The sequence below is a fragment of the Scyliorhinus canicula genome, chromosome 13, assembly GCF_902713615.1.
Source record: "Scyliorhinus canicula chromosome 13, sScyCan1.1, whole genome shotgun sequence".
Classification (NCBI taxonomy): Eukaryota; Metazoa; Chordata; class Chondrichthyes; order Carcharhiniformes; family Scyliorhinidae; genus Scyliorhinus; species Scyliorhinus canicula.
In genome coordinates this window covers 152019666-152034760 of record NC_052158.1, presented here as the reverse complement: position 1 = coordinate 152034760, position 15095 = coordinate 152019666, and the positions used below count along the sequence as shown (strand labels likewise).

The following is a 15095-nucleotide window of genomic DNA, read 5'->3' as shown; positions in this document are numbered from 1 at the left end:
ATACTTCAATTGGATGGAGGCCTGGAAATCGGCCTTTAAACTAACAGCTTAAGCAGGCTGTGGGTGCTGACATTGGTGCGGGAGCTATATTGCTGCAGAAAGACCATAACATCCCTACAGTGAGGAGGGGGGCCAATCGGCCCAGCGAGTCTGCACGGACCCTTTGAATGACCGCTCTATCTAGATCCACTTCCTCATCCACCCCCCCCTATCCCGGTAACCTGACCTGCTCATCAAGAATTCAGCGTGGCCAATCCACCTAACCTGCACATCTTTAGACGGTGGGAGGAAACCGGAGCACCCGGAGGAAACCCACACAGATACGGGGAGAACGTGTAAACGCCACACAGTCATCTGAGACCAGGATCGGACCTGGGTCCCTGACGCTCTGAAGCAGCAGTGCTAACCACTGTGCCACCAGGCCCGCCTTACAGAAAGATAAACTTGGCATTGAGAAAGCTGTGGGCTATTTCTCAAGGATATCAAATCATTACCAACAGAAGTATTCCACCATTCAAAAATAGAAGCTTGGCACTGAAAATTATGTTGCCAATAATTCCGACTAAATTCTGACTAAACAAATGTACCTTGTCCTAATGGATCTTGTATGGTTGGACTAATTTATTTGTAATTTATGTTGTTTGGTGGAAGATAATTCATTGCATTTCATCGTCCCGCGAGACAGCTGAATGTTTAGGGGTTTAATTCCCGCCCTGAGGGCCATGGATATTTTTAGCTAGGAACAGCAAAATTGCCCCATCATCCATGAAATGCAGCAATATATCAACCCACAGTCTGTTTCCGGTAACAGTCGCTATGAACGGGCTATTGCTTTGGGGGATGTTGTTGACGGCCATTGTTGCCATGTTGAGATCAGATAGTCTGACATGTAGACACCGGGAAATGTTTGATTTGTTCAGTTTGTCGAAGGATGGGGACATCATTATCGGCGGAATCTTTGTTCTGCACTCCAGCGTGGAGAAACTGGACCTTTCATTTGAAACGAGGCCCAAAGCAGTGAAATGTAAAAGGTCAGTTCTGTGAGCGTATTGATGAGCTGGTTGGACGGACGGTGCTGTTTATTATTCCAACTTCCTCTCAAAAACCACACCATTAAATGGAGTTCGCCATTTATTCATTCACCGGTGCCAGTATAACCTTGAATTGATTCCACTTACTATTTGGGATGAGGGGGGAGAACAGATGGAATATATACGGTTATTTTTGGAAAATGGCATGATTAAAAATAATCTATAGCATAGAGCCATAGATGTTTACAGCACAGTAAAAGGCCGTCCGGCCCATCGTGTGTGTGCCAGCCATCAAGCACGTATCTACACCAATCCCATTTTCCAGCATTTGGCCCATGGCCTTGTATGCTCTGGCGTTTCAAGCGCTCATCTAAATGTTTCTTAAATGTTGTGAAGGGGAACCTACCACCCTTTCAGGCAGAGATTCCCCCCAACAGGGAAGATGAAAATGTGAGCTTATTTTCTGAAATTGTAGATGGAACAACATATCTGTTAAATTGTAACTGTCGCTTATCGAAATGCTGAAATGATTAGTGATAACAATTCATTAACAAAAGCTGTGAACGCAGTCATTGCTCACACGTTTCAAAATTAGGAAACATTATTAATCTTCCATCAGACACTTTAGCTGCGCCGGTTACAACGACCAGGAAACATATTCACGACATCAAACTACACGATAATCTCGCAAATGGATGGACGAACGGAGTAAACAATGTCGCCTGTGTTGCTCTGATTTTGAGTTTCCACTAACATTGCACCAATTGGCAAACTCGGCTCCCGTCGAGTTTAATAATGGTGTAAATTCTCTTTAAGGTTAACACGATTGGAATATGTTTGCACCGCTGTTAAGCTAAACAACATTATTGGAGCCAGACTGCCTGCCGATTGAGACAGAAGTCCATCTTTCCAAGAGGAGGAGGGAGGCCGCCAGTAACAGCGCCTCTGGGTCCCAATATCACATTTTCAAAAATCCACCCGCCTTCCAGGGATTTGGAACATCTGAAACTTTCCTTCAATTTAATGCCTCGTTTTTAAAAATTATTATTGAGAGCTGGTTTTAGGACAAAGGTTGAACACAGGAATTCCCGCATCTGTTGATGTATTTTTAGAAGATGTTTTTCTCTCTCTTCCTCTGATCTTCTTGCCCCCCCCTCTCCCCTCCCTCCCCCTCCCCCCTCTCCCCCCCCTCCCCCCCCTCCCCCCCTCCCCCTCCCCCCTCCCCCTCCCCCCTCTCCCCCCCTCTCCCCCCCTCCCCCTCCCCCTCCCCCTCCCCCCTCTCCCCCCCTCCCCCTCCCCCTCTCCCCCTCCCCCTCCCCCCCTCTCCCCCCTCCCCCTCCCTCCCCCTCCCTCCCCCTCCTCCCCCCCTCCCCCCCTCTGCCCCCCCTCCCCCCCTCCCTCCTCCTCCCCCCTCTCAGAGTGCGGGTGCTAGACTACATTTTTAGGGCCAAATGCCTCCCAATGTCGCTGTGCACATTAGTCGAGCCCAGAGACCTGGATGGATGGCTACCTCCAAATTTCAGCCTTGCTGCTGGTAAAACCGCGTGGACCAACTGCCTTCCCCGCTCGAACTTCAAATTGGAAGCGGTAGTCTCCACAGATACCGGAAGAATTACATTTAAACATACATTTAAACATAGGTCAGGTGGATTGACCAGGCTAAATTGCCCCTCCATGTTCAAAGGTTAGGTTGGGGGTGGGGAGGGGGGGGGGGGGGTGTGCTGGGCTGGGTGCTATTTTGGAGGGTCGGTGCAGACTAGATGGACCGAATGGCTTCCTCCTGCACTTGTAGGGATTCAAGATTCTATGATAGCCGAGCAAATTCTCAGCTTTTCCCAAAGCGTTTTGAGGTTAATGTATTAGTTTTGAAGTATGATCACTTGGTTTATAGAAACTGCCTTAGTCAGTATTTCCAAAACAGGATTCCACCAAGATAATGGTCTGTTAATTAGTTTGATGGGTTCAACTGAAGGATAAATATTGACCAGGGCGGTAGGCGAACTCCAATGCTCTTTTTTCCAATAATGTATGGTTCCTTCCAGGCCGAGCGAGCAGGAAACTTGGTTTATGTCATTGAAAATATTGTGCTTTCAGTGGCACAGTCACTCCCCCATCTTGTGCGATCATTCAGTTCCAAAAGATTATTAATGAAGTCAGAATGCATGGTAACAAAAAGAATTGCTGAGAAATATTCGATTCACGTTCATCCTCATCTGCAAATATTTCTGCCCTTGCAGTTTTGAATTTCGAGCACTCCGTTTCATACAGGCGATGATTTTTGCTATCGAAGAGATAAACAAGAACCCAGATCTCCTCCCAAACCTTACACTGGGCTACAGGATTTACGACTCCTGCAACCTGCCTCATTTTTCCGTCAAAGCTGCTTTCGAATTGGTGAACGGTCAGGAACCAACATCCTCAGGCCAGACGTGTCAGCAATCCTCCCTGGTCCCCGCTATTGTTGCTGAATCGGGATCGTCACAGTCTTTGGCCGTCGCTGCGTCAATCGGTCCATTCAGGGTCCCCATGGTAAGACATTTTTGCCAAGTTACTGCCAGGTATTTTTAAGGTAATTCAATAAATCGCCTCAAAGTCTTCTCAGGCCATCGCATTAAGAAGTTCGGGAATATGGAAAGGAATAGTGGGCGGGGGGGAATAGACCATAGGGTGTCCTTCAATGCCGATGACTTGCTGTTATACACGTCAGAACCGAATGTGTCAATAGGGGGAATATTGGAGCTGCTCCGGGTGTTTGGGTCTTTCTTGGGGTACAAACTAAATCCATTCAAGAGTGAGTATTTTGTGGTGTCTTGGCCGGGTTGGAGGCAAGGGTGGGGGGGCTGCCATTCCGTAGGGCAGGGACTCACTTTAGGTACCTGGGGGTGCAGGTTGCCCGGGAGTAGGGGGGGGGGCGGTTCTGCAGGTACATTTCTAGTTTGGTGGGGAGAGTGAAAGCTGATCTAGCAAGGTCGGTGGAATCGGCCTGAGAAGTCGGCGGGAAGGGCGGTTAAAATGAATGTGTTGCTGCAATTTCTGTTTATTTCTCAATGCCTGCCGATTTCTTGCCAAAGGCTTTTTTCAGTGTGATTGAGGGAAGGATTACTTTGTTCAAATGGGGAGGGACGGTGGCCAGAGTTAGAAAGGTGCTGCTACAGAGGGGAAGGCAGGCAGGGGGTTTTGGGTCTTCCGAACCTGATGTATTACTACTGGGTGGCGAACGTGGAGAAGGTGCGGAGCTGGGTTGGAGGGGTTAATTCTCAGTGGGTCAGAATGGAGGAGAGTTTGTGCAGGGGGTCGGGATTGAAAGCACTAGCAACAGCGCTGCCCCCGATAGCCCCGTGGAAATACTCAGAGAATCTGGCAATAATAGCTTCATTGAGAATTTGGAGGCAGTTTCGCCAACACTTCGGGTTGGGGCAGGGTCAAGGGAAATGCCGATTTGGGGGAATCACAGATTTGAGCCAGTGAGGTGGATGGAAATTTTCGTAATTGGGAGGAGAAGGGGATTAAGACACTAAAAGATTTGTTTCTTAGGGGTAGGTTTGCAGGATTGAAGGAGCTGGAAGTGAAGTATGGGCTGGAGCAGGGGGGGGGGGGGGGGGGAAATGTTTAGATACATGCAGGTTCGATATTTTGCCAGAAAGGAGATACAGGGCTTCCCAGTGGAATCGGCCTCCACATTGCTGGAGGAGGTGCTGACGACAGGGAGACTGGAGAAGGGGGTAGTGTTAGCGGTTTACGGAGCTATTTTGGAAGAGGAGAAGGCACCACTGGAAGGGAACAAGGCAAAGTGGGAGGAAGAGTTGGGAGAGGGTATGGAGGAGGGGGTTCTGGTGTGAGGTGCTCCGGAGAGTGAACACCACCTCGTGTGCGAGGTTGGGGCTGATACAGCTGAAGGTGGTATACAGAGCACACCTCAAGAGGGCGAGGATGAGCCAATTCTTTGAAGGAGTAGAAGATGTGTGTGAATGTTGCCGGGGGGGGGGGGGGGGGGGGGGGGGGGCTAATCACGTTCATATGTTTGGTCCTGTCCAAAGCTAGGTGATTACTGGAAGGAGGTTTTTAAGTAATTTCTAAATTGGTGAACGTGAAACTGGACCTGGGCCCCCAGGAGGCCATATTCGGTGTGTCGGACCAGCCGGGGTTGGAAACGGGTGCGGAGGCAGATGTTGTAGCCTTCGCCTCGTTGTTCACCTGAAGGCGGATCCTGATAGGTTGGAGAGCAACTTCTCCACTCTGTGCCCTGGCGTGGCGGGGGGACTTGTTGGAATTCTTGACTCTTGAGAAGGTTAAGTTTGAACTGAGGGGAAGGACGTAAGGGTTCTACAATCCATGGGCATTATTCATTATGCACTTTCAAGAACTGGATAACATCGAACATTAGTTGGGGCATGTGGGTGGAAGGGTTGGGGGGAGGGTGGCTGTGTGTGTTAATGGCGACTATGGCGACTAATTCCTTTTTTGTCATTTGTTTGTGTGAACATGCGGGATAATGTTTGGGATTTGGTGGGAGGATGGAATCGTTCTTATTGATATGGGGATTGACATATTTGTTACTGATTATTGTTAGTGGGTGTAAATTTGGGAGAAAATGTGAAAACGGAGGGGAATTAAACTTAAAAAAAAAGTCTTCTCAGGCACCACGGCCATGGAGTGACATCAAAATAGGCCATGATGTGGTGATGCCAGCGTTGGACTGGGATGGGCACAGTAAGAACTCTTACAACACCAAATTTTAAAGTCCAACAGTTTTGTTTGGAATCACTTGCTTTCGGAGCGCAGCTCCTTCCTCAGGTGAGTCTTCTGATGATGGAGCTGCACTCCAAAAGCTAGTGATTCCAAATAAACCTGTTGGACTTTAACCTGGTGTTCTAAGACTTTTTACTGTACCAAAATAGGCTGCAGTGTTGTTCAATCTTCTTGTTTCTTCCCATTTGAAGAGGAAGGTGTTTAGGCGTTCCATAATTTCCATTGTCAAAAGAATAATTTGTTCCTTGCTAAAAATTTCAAATGACTTGCCCCCAGCCTGCCATCATTGCTTGCATGGTAGATGTTTAGCAATTACTTGTGCTCTGAATTATGCGCAATAGTTTCTGTCCTTAAACAAATACATTAATCAAATGGCAACCCTTTATAATGGTACTTCCGTGCGCGGTCCAGCATTTGTACAGATTCACAAATCGCTCTCACACTTACCCCGAACCAAGTTAAACAGGCTAAAGACTGACATGCGTGCCTGTGCTGTGTTAAGTAGTTTATTTGTGATGAAATTTGGCACAATGGACGAGTGGACTTCACCCTGTGTGCAGACCAACATTTAACCACCGATCAGCATCATTGTCTTCTGCTGCTTCATCAATAAGTTTCCCGCCATCATAAGGTCAGAAGTGGGGATTTCCGCTGATAATTGCACTAAGCAGGCTATGTCCATATGTAGCAAGACATGGACAATATCCAGGACATGGCTGATACATGGCAAGTAACATACACTTAAAAAATATATTTTTATTTAGATTTTAACGATTTAAAAAAAATCATAGCTTACCAAAAAACCCATACATTAACTTATAATAGCAGGAATAACTTCCTCCCTGTCGCATTCTATATTATATATTTTCAGGGCTTTAGTTATTTACATGTGACTGCCCCATCAAAAAAGATGGGAGAGGGAGACGCTACCTGTGGGGTGCCTCTAACCTGCCCCTTTTGGATGTACAAAGGCTCGGCTCTTTCGCCGGTTTTATTTACATGTTTCCCATCTGGGTGGGAGGGGGGGGGGGGGTAGCGGTGGGTGTGTGGTGACCCTCCCCGTACAGGGTCAGTTCGGCCTGTGCTTGCATCCTTTCTGACCTGGGACCTTTTGACCCTGCTGTCTTTACGGCCTTGCTCTCGTCCCCCCTCCCCCCTCCCCCAGTCGTCTGCCCCATCTGTTTCTGGCTCCTCCTCCCTCCCCCTTTCCCCCTTCCTCCCTCTCTGCTTTTGTGGCTTCTCGACGGAGCCCCCTCTCTCTCCCCCCCCCTCTCCCATTGGCTGTACGCTACAATCAAGTCCTGGGACCAGTTGGTGAAGGCTTTGCATACATAGAATTTACAGTGCAGAAGGAGGCCATTCGGCCCATCGGGTCTGCACTGGCACTTGGAAAGAGCACCCTACCCAAGGTCAACACATCCACCCTATTCCCATAACCCAGTAACCCCACCCAACACTAAGGGCAATTTTGGACACTAAGGGCAATTTATCATGGCCAATCCACCTAACCTGCACACCTTTGGACTGTGGGAGGAAACCAGAGCACCCGGACAAAACACACGCAGACACGGAGAGAACTGCAGACTCCTCACAGTCAGTGACCCAAGCCGGGAATCGAACCCGGGTCCCTGGCGCTGTGAAGCAGCAGTGCATCAGCACCTGCAGGTTGCTTTTCAAACCACACAACATCCTGTCTTGGAAATATAATCGCCGTTCCTTCACCATCAAAATACTGGAACTTCCTCCGTTGCTAGTGACGCCCATATTTCCCTGAAATATATTTTTGAAAACGAAAGCAGAGCATGTGGTCATTATGTCAATGGGAGTTTGCTCTATAATGCTGCTTTCAATACAACAGTGCTAATCTTCACTTACAAATATATTGAAATGACAGCGAAGCACTTTGGGACATCCGAATATCGTGACTGGCGCAATGTAAATACACCTTTAACTATCTTTTCCCTACAAGATATGATTAATTTCCATGTTTTCTCTTTCTAATGTGTTTCTATCTCAGGTGAGCTATTTCGCTACTTGCGCCTGTCTCAGCAACAGGAAGGAATTTCCTTCGTTCTTTAGAACTATTCCAAGTGATTACTTTCAGGCGAAAGCTTTAGCCCAGCTCGTCCAGAGGTTTGGATGGACGTGGATTGGGACGGTTAAAAGCGACAACGATTACGGTAATTTTGGAATGCAGGCCTTCACGGAGATTGTGCAGAAACTCGGAGTTTGCATCGCTTTCGCCCAGTCGTTTCACAGGACGGAGCCGGAAGAAAAGCTACTTCGCATAGTCCACATCATAAAAACATCTACGGCCAAGGTGGTGGTGGCGTTTCTTGCTCAAAGGGATATGGCCATGTTATTGAGAGAAATTGCGAGGCAAAATATATCTGGCGTCCAATGGGTGGGGAGTGAGGCATGGATTGCAACCTCTCTTCTCCCGCCACATCACAATAAGAGATTCGTTACTGGAGCGATTGGGGTTGCGATCCGGGCAGTGGAAATTCCAGGGTTCAAGAATTTTCTAATGCGTCTCCATCCGTCTGTTTACCCTGGCAATCCTATCGTGGAAGAGTTTTGGGAAAAAACGTTCAGCTGTAGTTTGCGAGAAACCAATACAGGCAACCCACCATCTGCCTTTCACAGCAACCAATGCACTGGAAGAGAGAATCTACTGACAGTGTCGAACACCTACACAGATGCATCTCAACTGAGAGTTACCAATAAAGTTTACGAAGCCACTTATGCTGTAGCCCATGCGCTCCAGAATATGTTTTCCTGTGAAGATGGCAAAGGCCCCTTTATCAATAAATCCTGTGCCACTATTTCGAGGTTTCAGCCATGGCAGGTAGGTAGATCAACTAACCAACTCAGCACAAACCACTCGGGAAGGTTGTGTTGAAAATTAACACTACTTGCGCACACCTTCCTTCTATTGACTTTCATAATCTTCACTTTTTTGTCTCTTTTCGAAGCTTTTGCATTACATGCAAACAGTGAATTTCACAACTAAGATTGGAGAAAGGGTAAATTTCGACGAAAACGGGGACTCGGTGGCAACGTACGATATTGTGAACTGGCAGCTGGATGGTGAGGGCAAAGCTGTGGTACTGACAGTCGGGCACTATGACGGGTCCGCGTCACCAGGACAGCAAGTCGTGATAAATGAACGGTCCATTGTTTGGAGCGGCGGTCAGAGCAAGGTAATCGCCGAGAGGTGGCTGCAATCTTAACACAAACATGTTCAGGTTTAAAGACGATAGTGATGTCTGGACTATTTAATCAGAGAACCGCCTACCCTTGTGTGTGCGTGAGAGAGTGTGTATGTGTGTGTGTGAGAGAGAGTATTTTGTGTCTGTGCAAGTGTGTGTGTGAGTATGTATGTATGCAGAGATTGTGTCTGCGCGTGTTTCTGTGATTGTGCGCGAGTGTGTTTGAGTGCGAGTGTGTCTATGTGTGTATGCGTGCGAGTGTGTGTGTGAGTATGTATTTGTGTGTAAATGTGCGTGTTTGCATGCCTGAATAATTGAATATGTGTGTGTACCTGTCTCTGTGTGTGATTTTATGTATGTGTGATTACACGTGGTTGTGTGAGAGAGTGCGTGTGTGAGTGAGTGTGTGTCTCTGTGTGAATGTGTGTGTGTGAGAGAGTATGTGTGTGAGAGTATGTGTGTGTGTGTGTGAATATGTGTGTGTGAGAGAGTATGTGTGAGTCTGAGTGTGTGTGTGTGTATGTGTGTGTGTGTGTGAATATGTGTGTGTGAGTATGTGTGTGTGTGTGTGAATGAGCGTGTCTGAGTGAGTGTGTGTGAGTGAGTGTGTGTGTGTGAGTATGTGTGTGTGAGTGAGTGTGTGTGAGTGTGTGTGAGAGTATGTGTGTGTGAATGTGAATATGAGTGTGTTTGTGAGTATGTGTGAGTGAGTGTGTGTGTGAGAGTATGTGTGTGTTTGTGAGTGGGTGTGTGTGTGAGTGTGTGAGTGTGTGTGTGAATGTATGTGTGAATATGAATGTGAGTATGTGTGTGAGTGAGTGTGTGTGAGTATGTGTGTGAGTATATGTGTGAGTGAGTATATGTGTGAGTATGTGTGTGTGTGAATGTGTGTGTGTGTGAATCAGTGTATGAGTGTGTGTGTGTGAATGTGTGTGAGTGAGTGTGTGAGTGAATGTGTGTATGAGTGTGTGTGTGTGAGTGAGTGTGTATGAGTGAGTGTGTGAGTGAGTGTGTATGAGTGAGCGTGTGAGTAAGTGAGTGTGAGTGAGTGTGTGTGTGAGTGAGTGTGTGTATGAGTGTGTGTGAGTCAGTGTGAGTGTATGTGTGTGTGTGTATGCGCCAGTGTGTGAGTGAGTGAGTATGTGAATATGTGTGTGTGAGTGCGTGTGAGTGTGTGTGTGTGAGTCAGTGTGTGTGTATGAGTGTGTGTGAATGAGTGTGTATGAGTGAGTGTGTGAGTGAGGGTGTATGAGTGAGTGTGAGTGAGTGAGTGTGAGTGAGTGTGTGTTACTGTGAGTGTGTGTATGAGTGTGTGTGAGTGAGTGTGTGTGTATGTGTGTGTGTATGAGCCAGTGTGTGAGTGAGTGAGTGTGTGAATATGTGTGTGTGAGTCAGTGTGTGTGAGTCAGTGTGTGTGTATGAGTGTGTGTGTGTGAATGTGTGTGTATGAGTCAGTGTGTGAGTGAGTGAGTGTGTGAATATGTGTGTGTGTGTGTGTGAGTCAGTGTGTGTGAGTCAGTGTGTGTGAATGTGTGTGTATGAGTCAGTGAGTGAGTGTGTGAATCCCATCCTCTGTTTCACTGAGCCTCTCTAACTGCCCATCCCTCTTTAAGTGTCCGCGCTTCAGTATCAACATGCAAATTTGCATAGAATTAGAAATGAAGTTGAAGGAAGTATGGCCATAATTGAAAATGCTCTTGCAGCCTAAAGAGAATTGTGAAAACATAATATTCCTCGGTGTAATTTTTTCTGGGTGGATGGAAAAGATAAAGAGGAGGAAATGTAACCTTATTAATAAAAGTTATCGAAAGGAAAGTTGTTACTATTGGTGGTAAAATGAGAAAAGTCTGAATGTGTAGTGATAGTATCAGCAGAAGAGCAGAGGGCGGGGATTTGATGATGGCAAAACTAATGAACGCCATAGTTTAGCGCAGTTAAAGTTGGGGTAGGGGCAGAGGAAAGCGGGTTAAGATCCGGTTAGCTTTGGAGAAGAAAAAAGTTTGTATTTTACCTCAGTATGTTCACTAAAATTATTGTCCTGAGTCACTGGATTAAGGTCAATTAAATATTGGAGAATTTTCTTCCCTGAAGTGTATTAGTGAATCAGTTGCGTTTTCACAACGACCCACAACTTTCATTATGCTAATCCCATTTGTGGGATTTCCCATTTTTCCACGGTGCCAATGGGTTGCTATCCCCGTTCCGTGACCATTCCGTTTGTAAACAGAACGATTTCGGGTGAGGGGCTCGCGGAACAGTATAACCACATGGATCTGGCGCTGATGGATTTGGAGTGCAATTGGAAACATATTCGCCAGGATGTAGAGCCGTGATGGCTCAGGAAAGAGCAGAACTCCGCAAAATGGGCTCCTTCCTGGAGTACTTGGAAGTCAGTGAGGCTGATGCACCCTCCTTCACCGACCCCCCCCCCCCCCCCCACTACGTCTGTCACATTTTGTTGCACCTGTTGGACTTTAACCTGGTGTTGTAAGACTTCTTACTGTGCTCACCCCAGTCCAACGCCGGCATCTCCACATCACATTTTGTTTTGGTGTGGGAATCTCCCTGTCTGCTTCAGGGAAGCTGTGAAAACGTCCAGAGCTGCTCTGCTTTTCCAAACACTCAGACAGGGTGTTCTCAATATCCGCACACTTGGAGCAGATGCCTGATTCGGGGGAACTTGCAAGGTAAGGTAAAATGGGCTGTGAGTGTAAAATGGACCAGAATGAATTGGCAGATACTTTTACAAAACATTAATAATAATCTTTATGAGTGTCACAAGTACGCTTACATTAACACTGCAATGAAGTTACTGTGAAAATCCTCTTGTCGCCACATTCCGCCACCTGTTCGGGAACACAGAGGGAGAATTCAGAATGTCCAATTCACCCAACAAGCACTCTTTTGGGACTGTTGGGAGGAAACCGGAGCGCCTGGAGGAAACCCACGCAGACATAGGGAGAACGTGCAGACTCCACACAGACAGTGACCCAAGCCCGGTATCAAACCTGGGACCCTGGCGCCGTGAAGCAACAGTGTTAACCACTCTGCCACGTGCTGCCCCATACACAATATTGAAATAATAAGAACAATAATAACACAATATTGAAGCTGATATTTGCTTTTACAACAGAAAGATTAGCTGGACCATTGCATCAATAACAGGCTGATGCTGAGAATGATTTGATTAGGGGCTGGTTTAAGCACAGTGGGCTAAATAGCTGGCTTGTAATGCAGAACAAGGCAGTAGTGCAGGTTCAATTCCCATACCAGCCTCCCCGAACAGGCGATGGAATGTGGAGACTAGGGGCTTTTCACAGTAACTTAATTGAAGTCTACTTGTGGCAATAAGTGATTATTATTCTTCGTACATTATAAGAGATGTGTGCAGTAACACACCAAAACCAAAATGATCACAGAATGAAGAGACGCAGGTTTATACATGTAGATCTTGGCGACTATAGTGTAAAACAAATTGTTTCAGTGAATGTACGATCGGGAGAGATGTAAAACGGGCTGTCGTCTATTCCCCCCCCCCCCGTCTTCTCGCACAGTCAAACCCATAAACCTACCCCAAAATGTGTTCAGAGTTTCTGTGGAAGGTGCAGTTTGCAGGAAATTTTCAAGAGGTATATTTGTCACGTTGCGTATGAATGTCACAAAGACTCAGAATTGAGGGCTGACATGCTATTGGAAAAAAATAGAACTAAATTGTTCGCCATCCTCATGTTTGCTCAAAGGTTCCTCGATCGATTTGCTCGGACAGTTGTCCACCCGGAACGAGAAAAGCTGCTCGGAAGGGACGGCCCATTTGTTGCTTTGATTGCGTCCAGTGTGGGGAAGGGGAAATGAGCAACAGCACAAGTACGTATAGCCGGAAATAATTATCTGTTTCGGACGCACTGTCCTCTGATTTCTGCTTTTAGCAAATCTATTTCCTGTTTTCATCTTCAAGATTCAATCGATTGCATGACATGTCCCAGCGAGTCCTGGCCCAATGCACAACAAGACCAGTGCCTGGAGAAGAAAGTTGACTATCTGTCTTTTGAGGACATCCTGGGAATTGTCCTGACCACACTTGCCTTGTTTGGAGCTTCCATCACGGCCACTGTTGGCTGCATTTTCTTGTTCCACAAAGACACACCAATCGTCAAAGCCAATAATTCGGATCTGAGCTTTCTCCTTCTCCTCGCATTGACTCTATGTTTTCTCTGTTCTCTTACATTCATCGGCCAGCCCTCTGGGTGGTCCTGTATGTTACGCCACACGATGTTCGGGGTTATTTTTGTCCTCTGCGTTTCCTGTGTTCTGGGGAAAACGATCGTGGTGGTGATGGCGTTTCAGGCACAACTTCCCAGCAGCAACGTGGCCAAGCGGTTTGGTCCTTCCCAACAACGCCTGACCGTGTCTGGCCTCACGCTTGTCCAGTGCTTCATCTGCACCCTCTGGCTAACGACGTCGCCGCCCTTTCCTGCCAAAAACACGAAATACTTCCAAGAGGTTATCATTCTCGAATGCGACGTGGGATCTGAAGTGGCATTTTATTGCGTCCTCGGTTACATTGGCTGCCTGTCCGCTGTTTGCTTTGTTGTTGCATTTCTAGCTCGCAATTTGCCGGATAGTTTCAATGAGGCAAAATACATCACATTTAGCATGCTCATCTTCTGCGCCGTCTGGATATCATTTATCCCAGCTTATGTCAGCTCCCCCGGGAAGTTTACTGTAGCGGTGGAAGTGTTTGCTATTTTGGCCTCTAGCTTTGCTTTACTTTTCTGTATCTTTGCTCCTAAATGTTATGTAATCTTGCTGAGATCTGAGAGAAACACAAAAAAGCATTTGATGGGCAGAGTTCACTCTTAGAGGTTCTAAGCAACATTGGTAAAGGTTACTCCAGAACATACGAATGATCCTCCCTCTTACACTTGGTAGATGCTTTGACCTCATATTTCAGAGATTCTGTGGTAAGGAGTGTAACAGAGCAGTCCCTGTACTGTATTTATGAGCACAGTAAGAAGTCTTACAACACCAGGTTAAAGTCCAACAGGTTTGTTTCAAACACGAGCTTTCGGAGCACGGCTCCTTCTTCAGGTGAGCCGTTCAGGTGAGGTGTTGTAAGACTTCTTACTGTGCTCACCCCAGTCCAACGCCGGCATCTCCACATCATGTATTTATGAGCGCATGTCACACAGGGCGAAATATGTCTTCGTTTATCAGTATCCAATAAACATTTGCTAACCTGTTCCCATTGTTCGGGTGTTATAGCTTTATTTATTTCGGCAATTTATGAATGTAAAGTTGAAAATTGAATAACCTGCCTAAAAGGGCGGTGGAAGCAGATTCAATAGGAACTTTCAGAAGGATAATTCGAAAAGTATTTAAAATAAAATATATGCATATATGTGGTAACAACAGGCGGGCCGGACAGTCTGGCTAGCTCTTTCAGGGAGTTGTCACAGGTGTGGTGTTCTTTTTGTTCCTAATTCTAGGATGGTTAGCATAGCGTTCACATATACCACAAAATAGCTTTAAATTGAACAAAGCTATACATTTATTATCACTAACTATTTGGATTCACACTTACTCCGATATAACACACAGTTGATAATAAACATATAGTCTACACTCATCTTCTACTAATCTCTACACTATTACATTAACTATGATCTGCTCTCACTCACACTATCTTTCCTTCAGTCTGTTCTCTAGCTTTCTCCTGAAACTCGCACCCATCAATGTAGTATAGAGTTGTACATCTAGCTCCTCTTAGTGGTTGACTTAGGCATTACATACCCTTGCAGTTTTTTACATTTATGATAATGTCACAACAGGCATCTTCGGGATTCTCTCTTCGGGAGAGGCATGAGTCTATGATTATATTTATCCTGAATAAATATTTTTCTGTCCATTCATATAAATATCTACTATTAGTAAGCAATACCTGTATTCTTTGTCAGTTGACCATTTATTAATGGCGGTACGACTTTTAGATGTGCCTTCTATCCAGAGCAATGACATTTTCACAAACAATACAGTTTTATTATCCGTTATTATAAATGTAAGTCACCTGTTTCACTGGTAGTCAAGATTTACAGAACACATCTGG

The 15095-nt window shown here is 46.2% G+C and overlaps 1 protein-coding gene across 1 annotated transcript; it reads left to right on the top strand.

Annotated features, from left to right (window-relative positions):
- The first annotated feature begins 883 nt into the window (after positions 1-883).
- On the top strand, positions 884-13948 carry LOC119976549 (extracellular calcium-sensing receptor-like). The gene is made up of 6 exons (XM_038817122.1): positions 884-1031; positions 3269-3560; positions 7798-8628; positions 8756-8983; positions 12733-12856; positions 12948-13948. The coding sequence occupies exons 1-6, from the start codon at positions 904-906 to the stop codon at positions 13850-13852; spliced, it is 2508 nt and encodes an 835-aa protein (XP_038673050.1). The 5' UTR covers positions 884-903; the 3' UTR covers positions 13853-13948.
- Positions 13949-15095: the final 1147 nt, after the last annotated feature.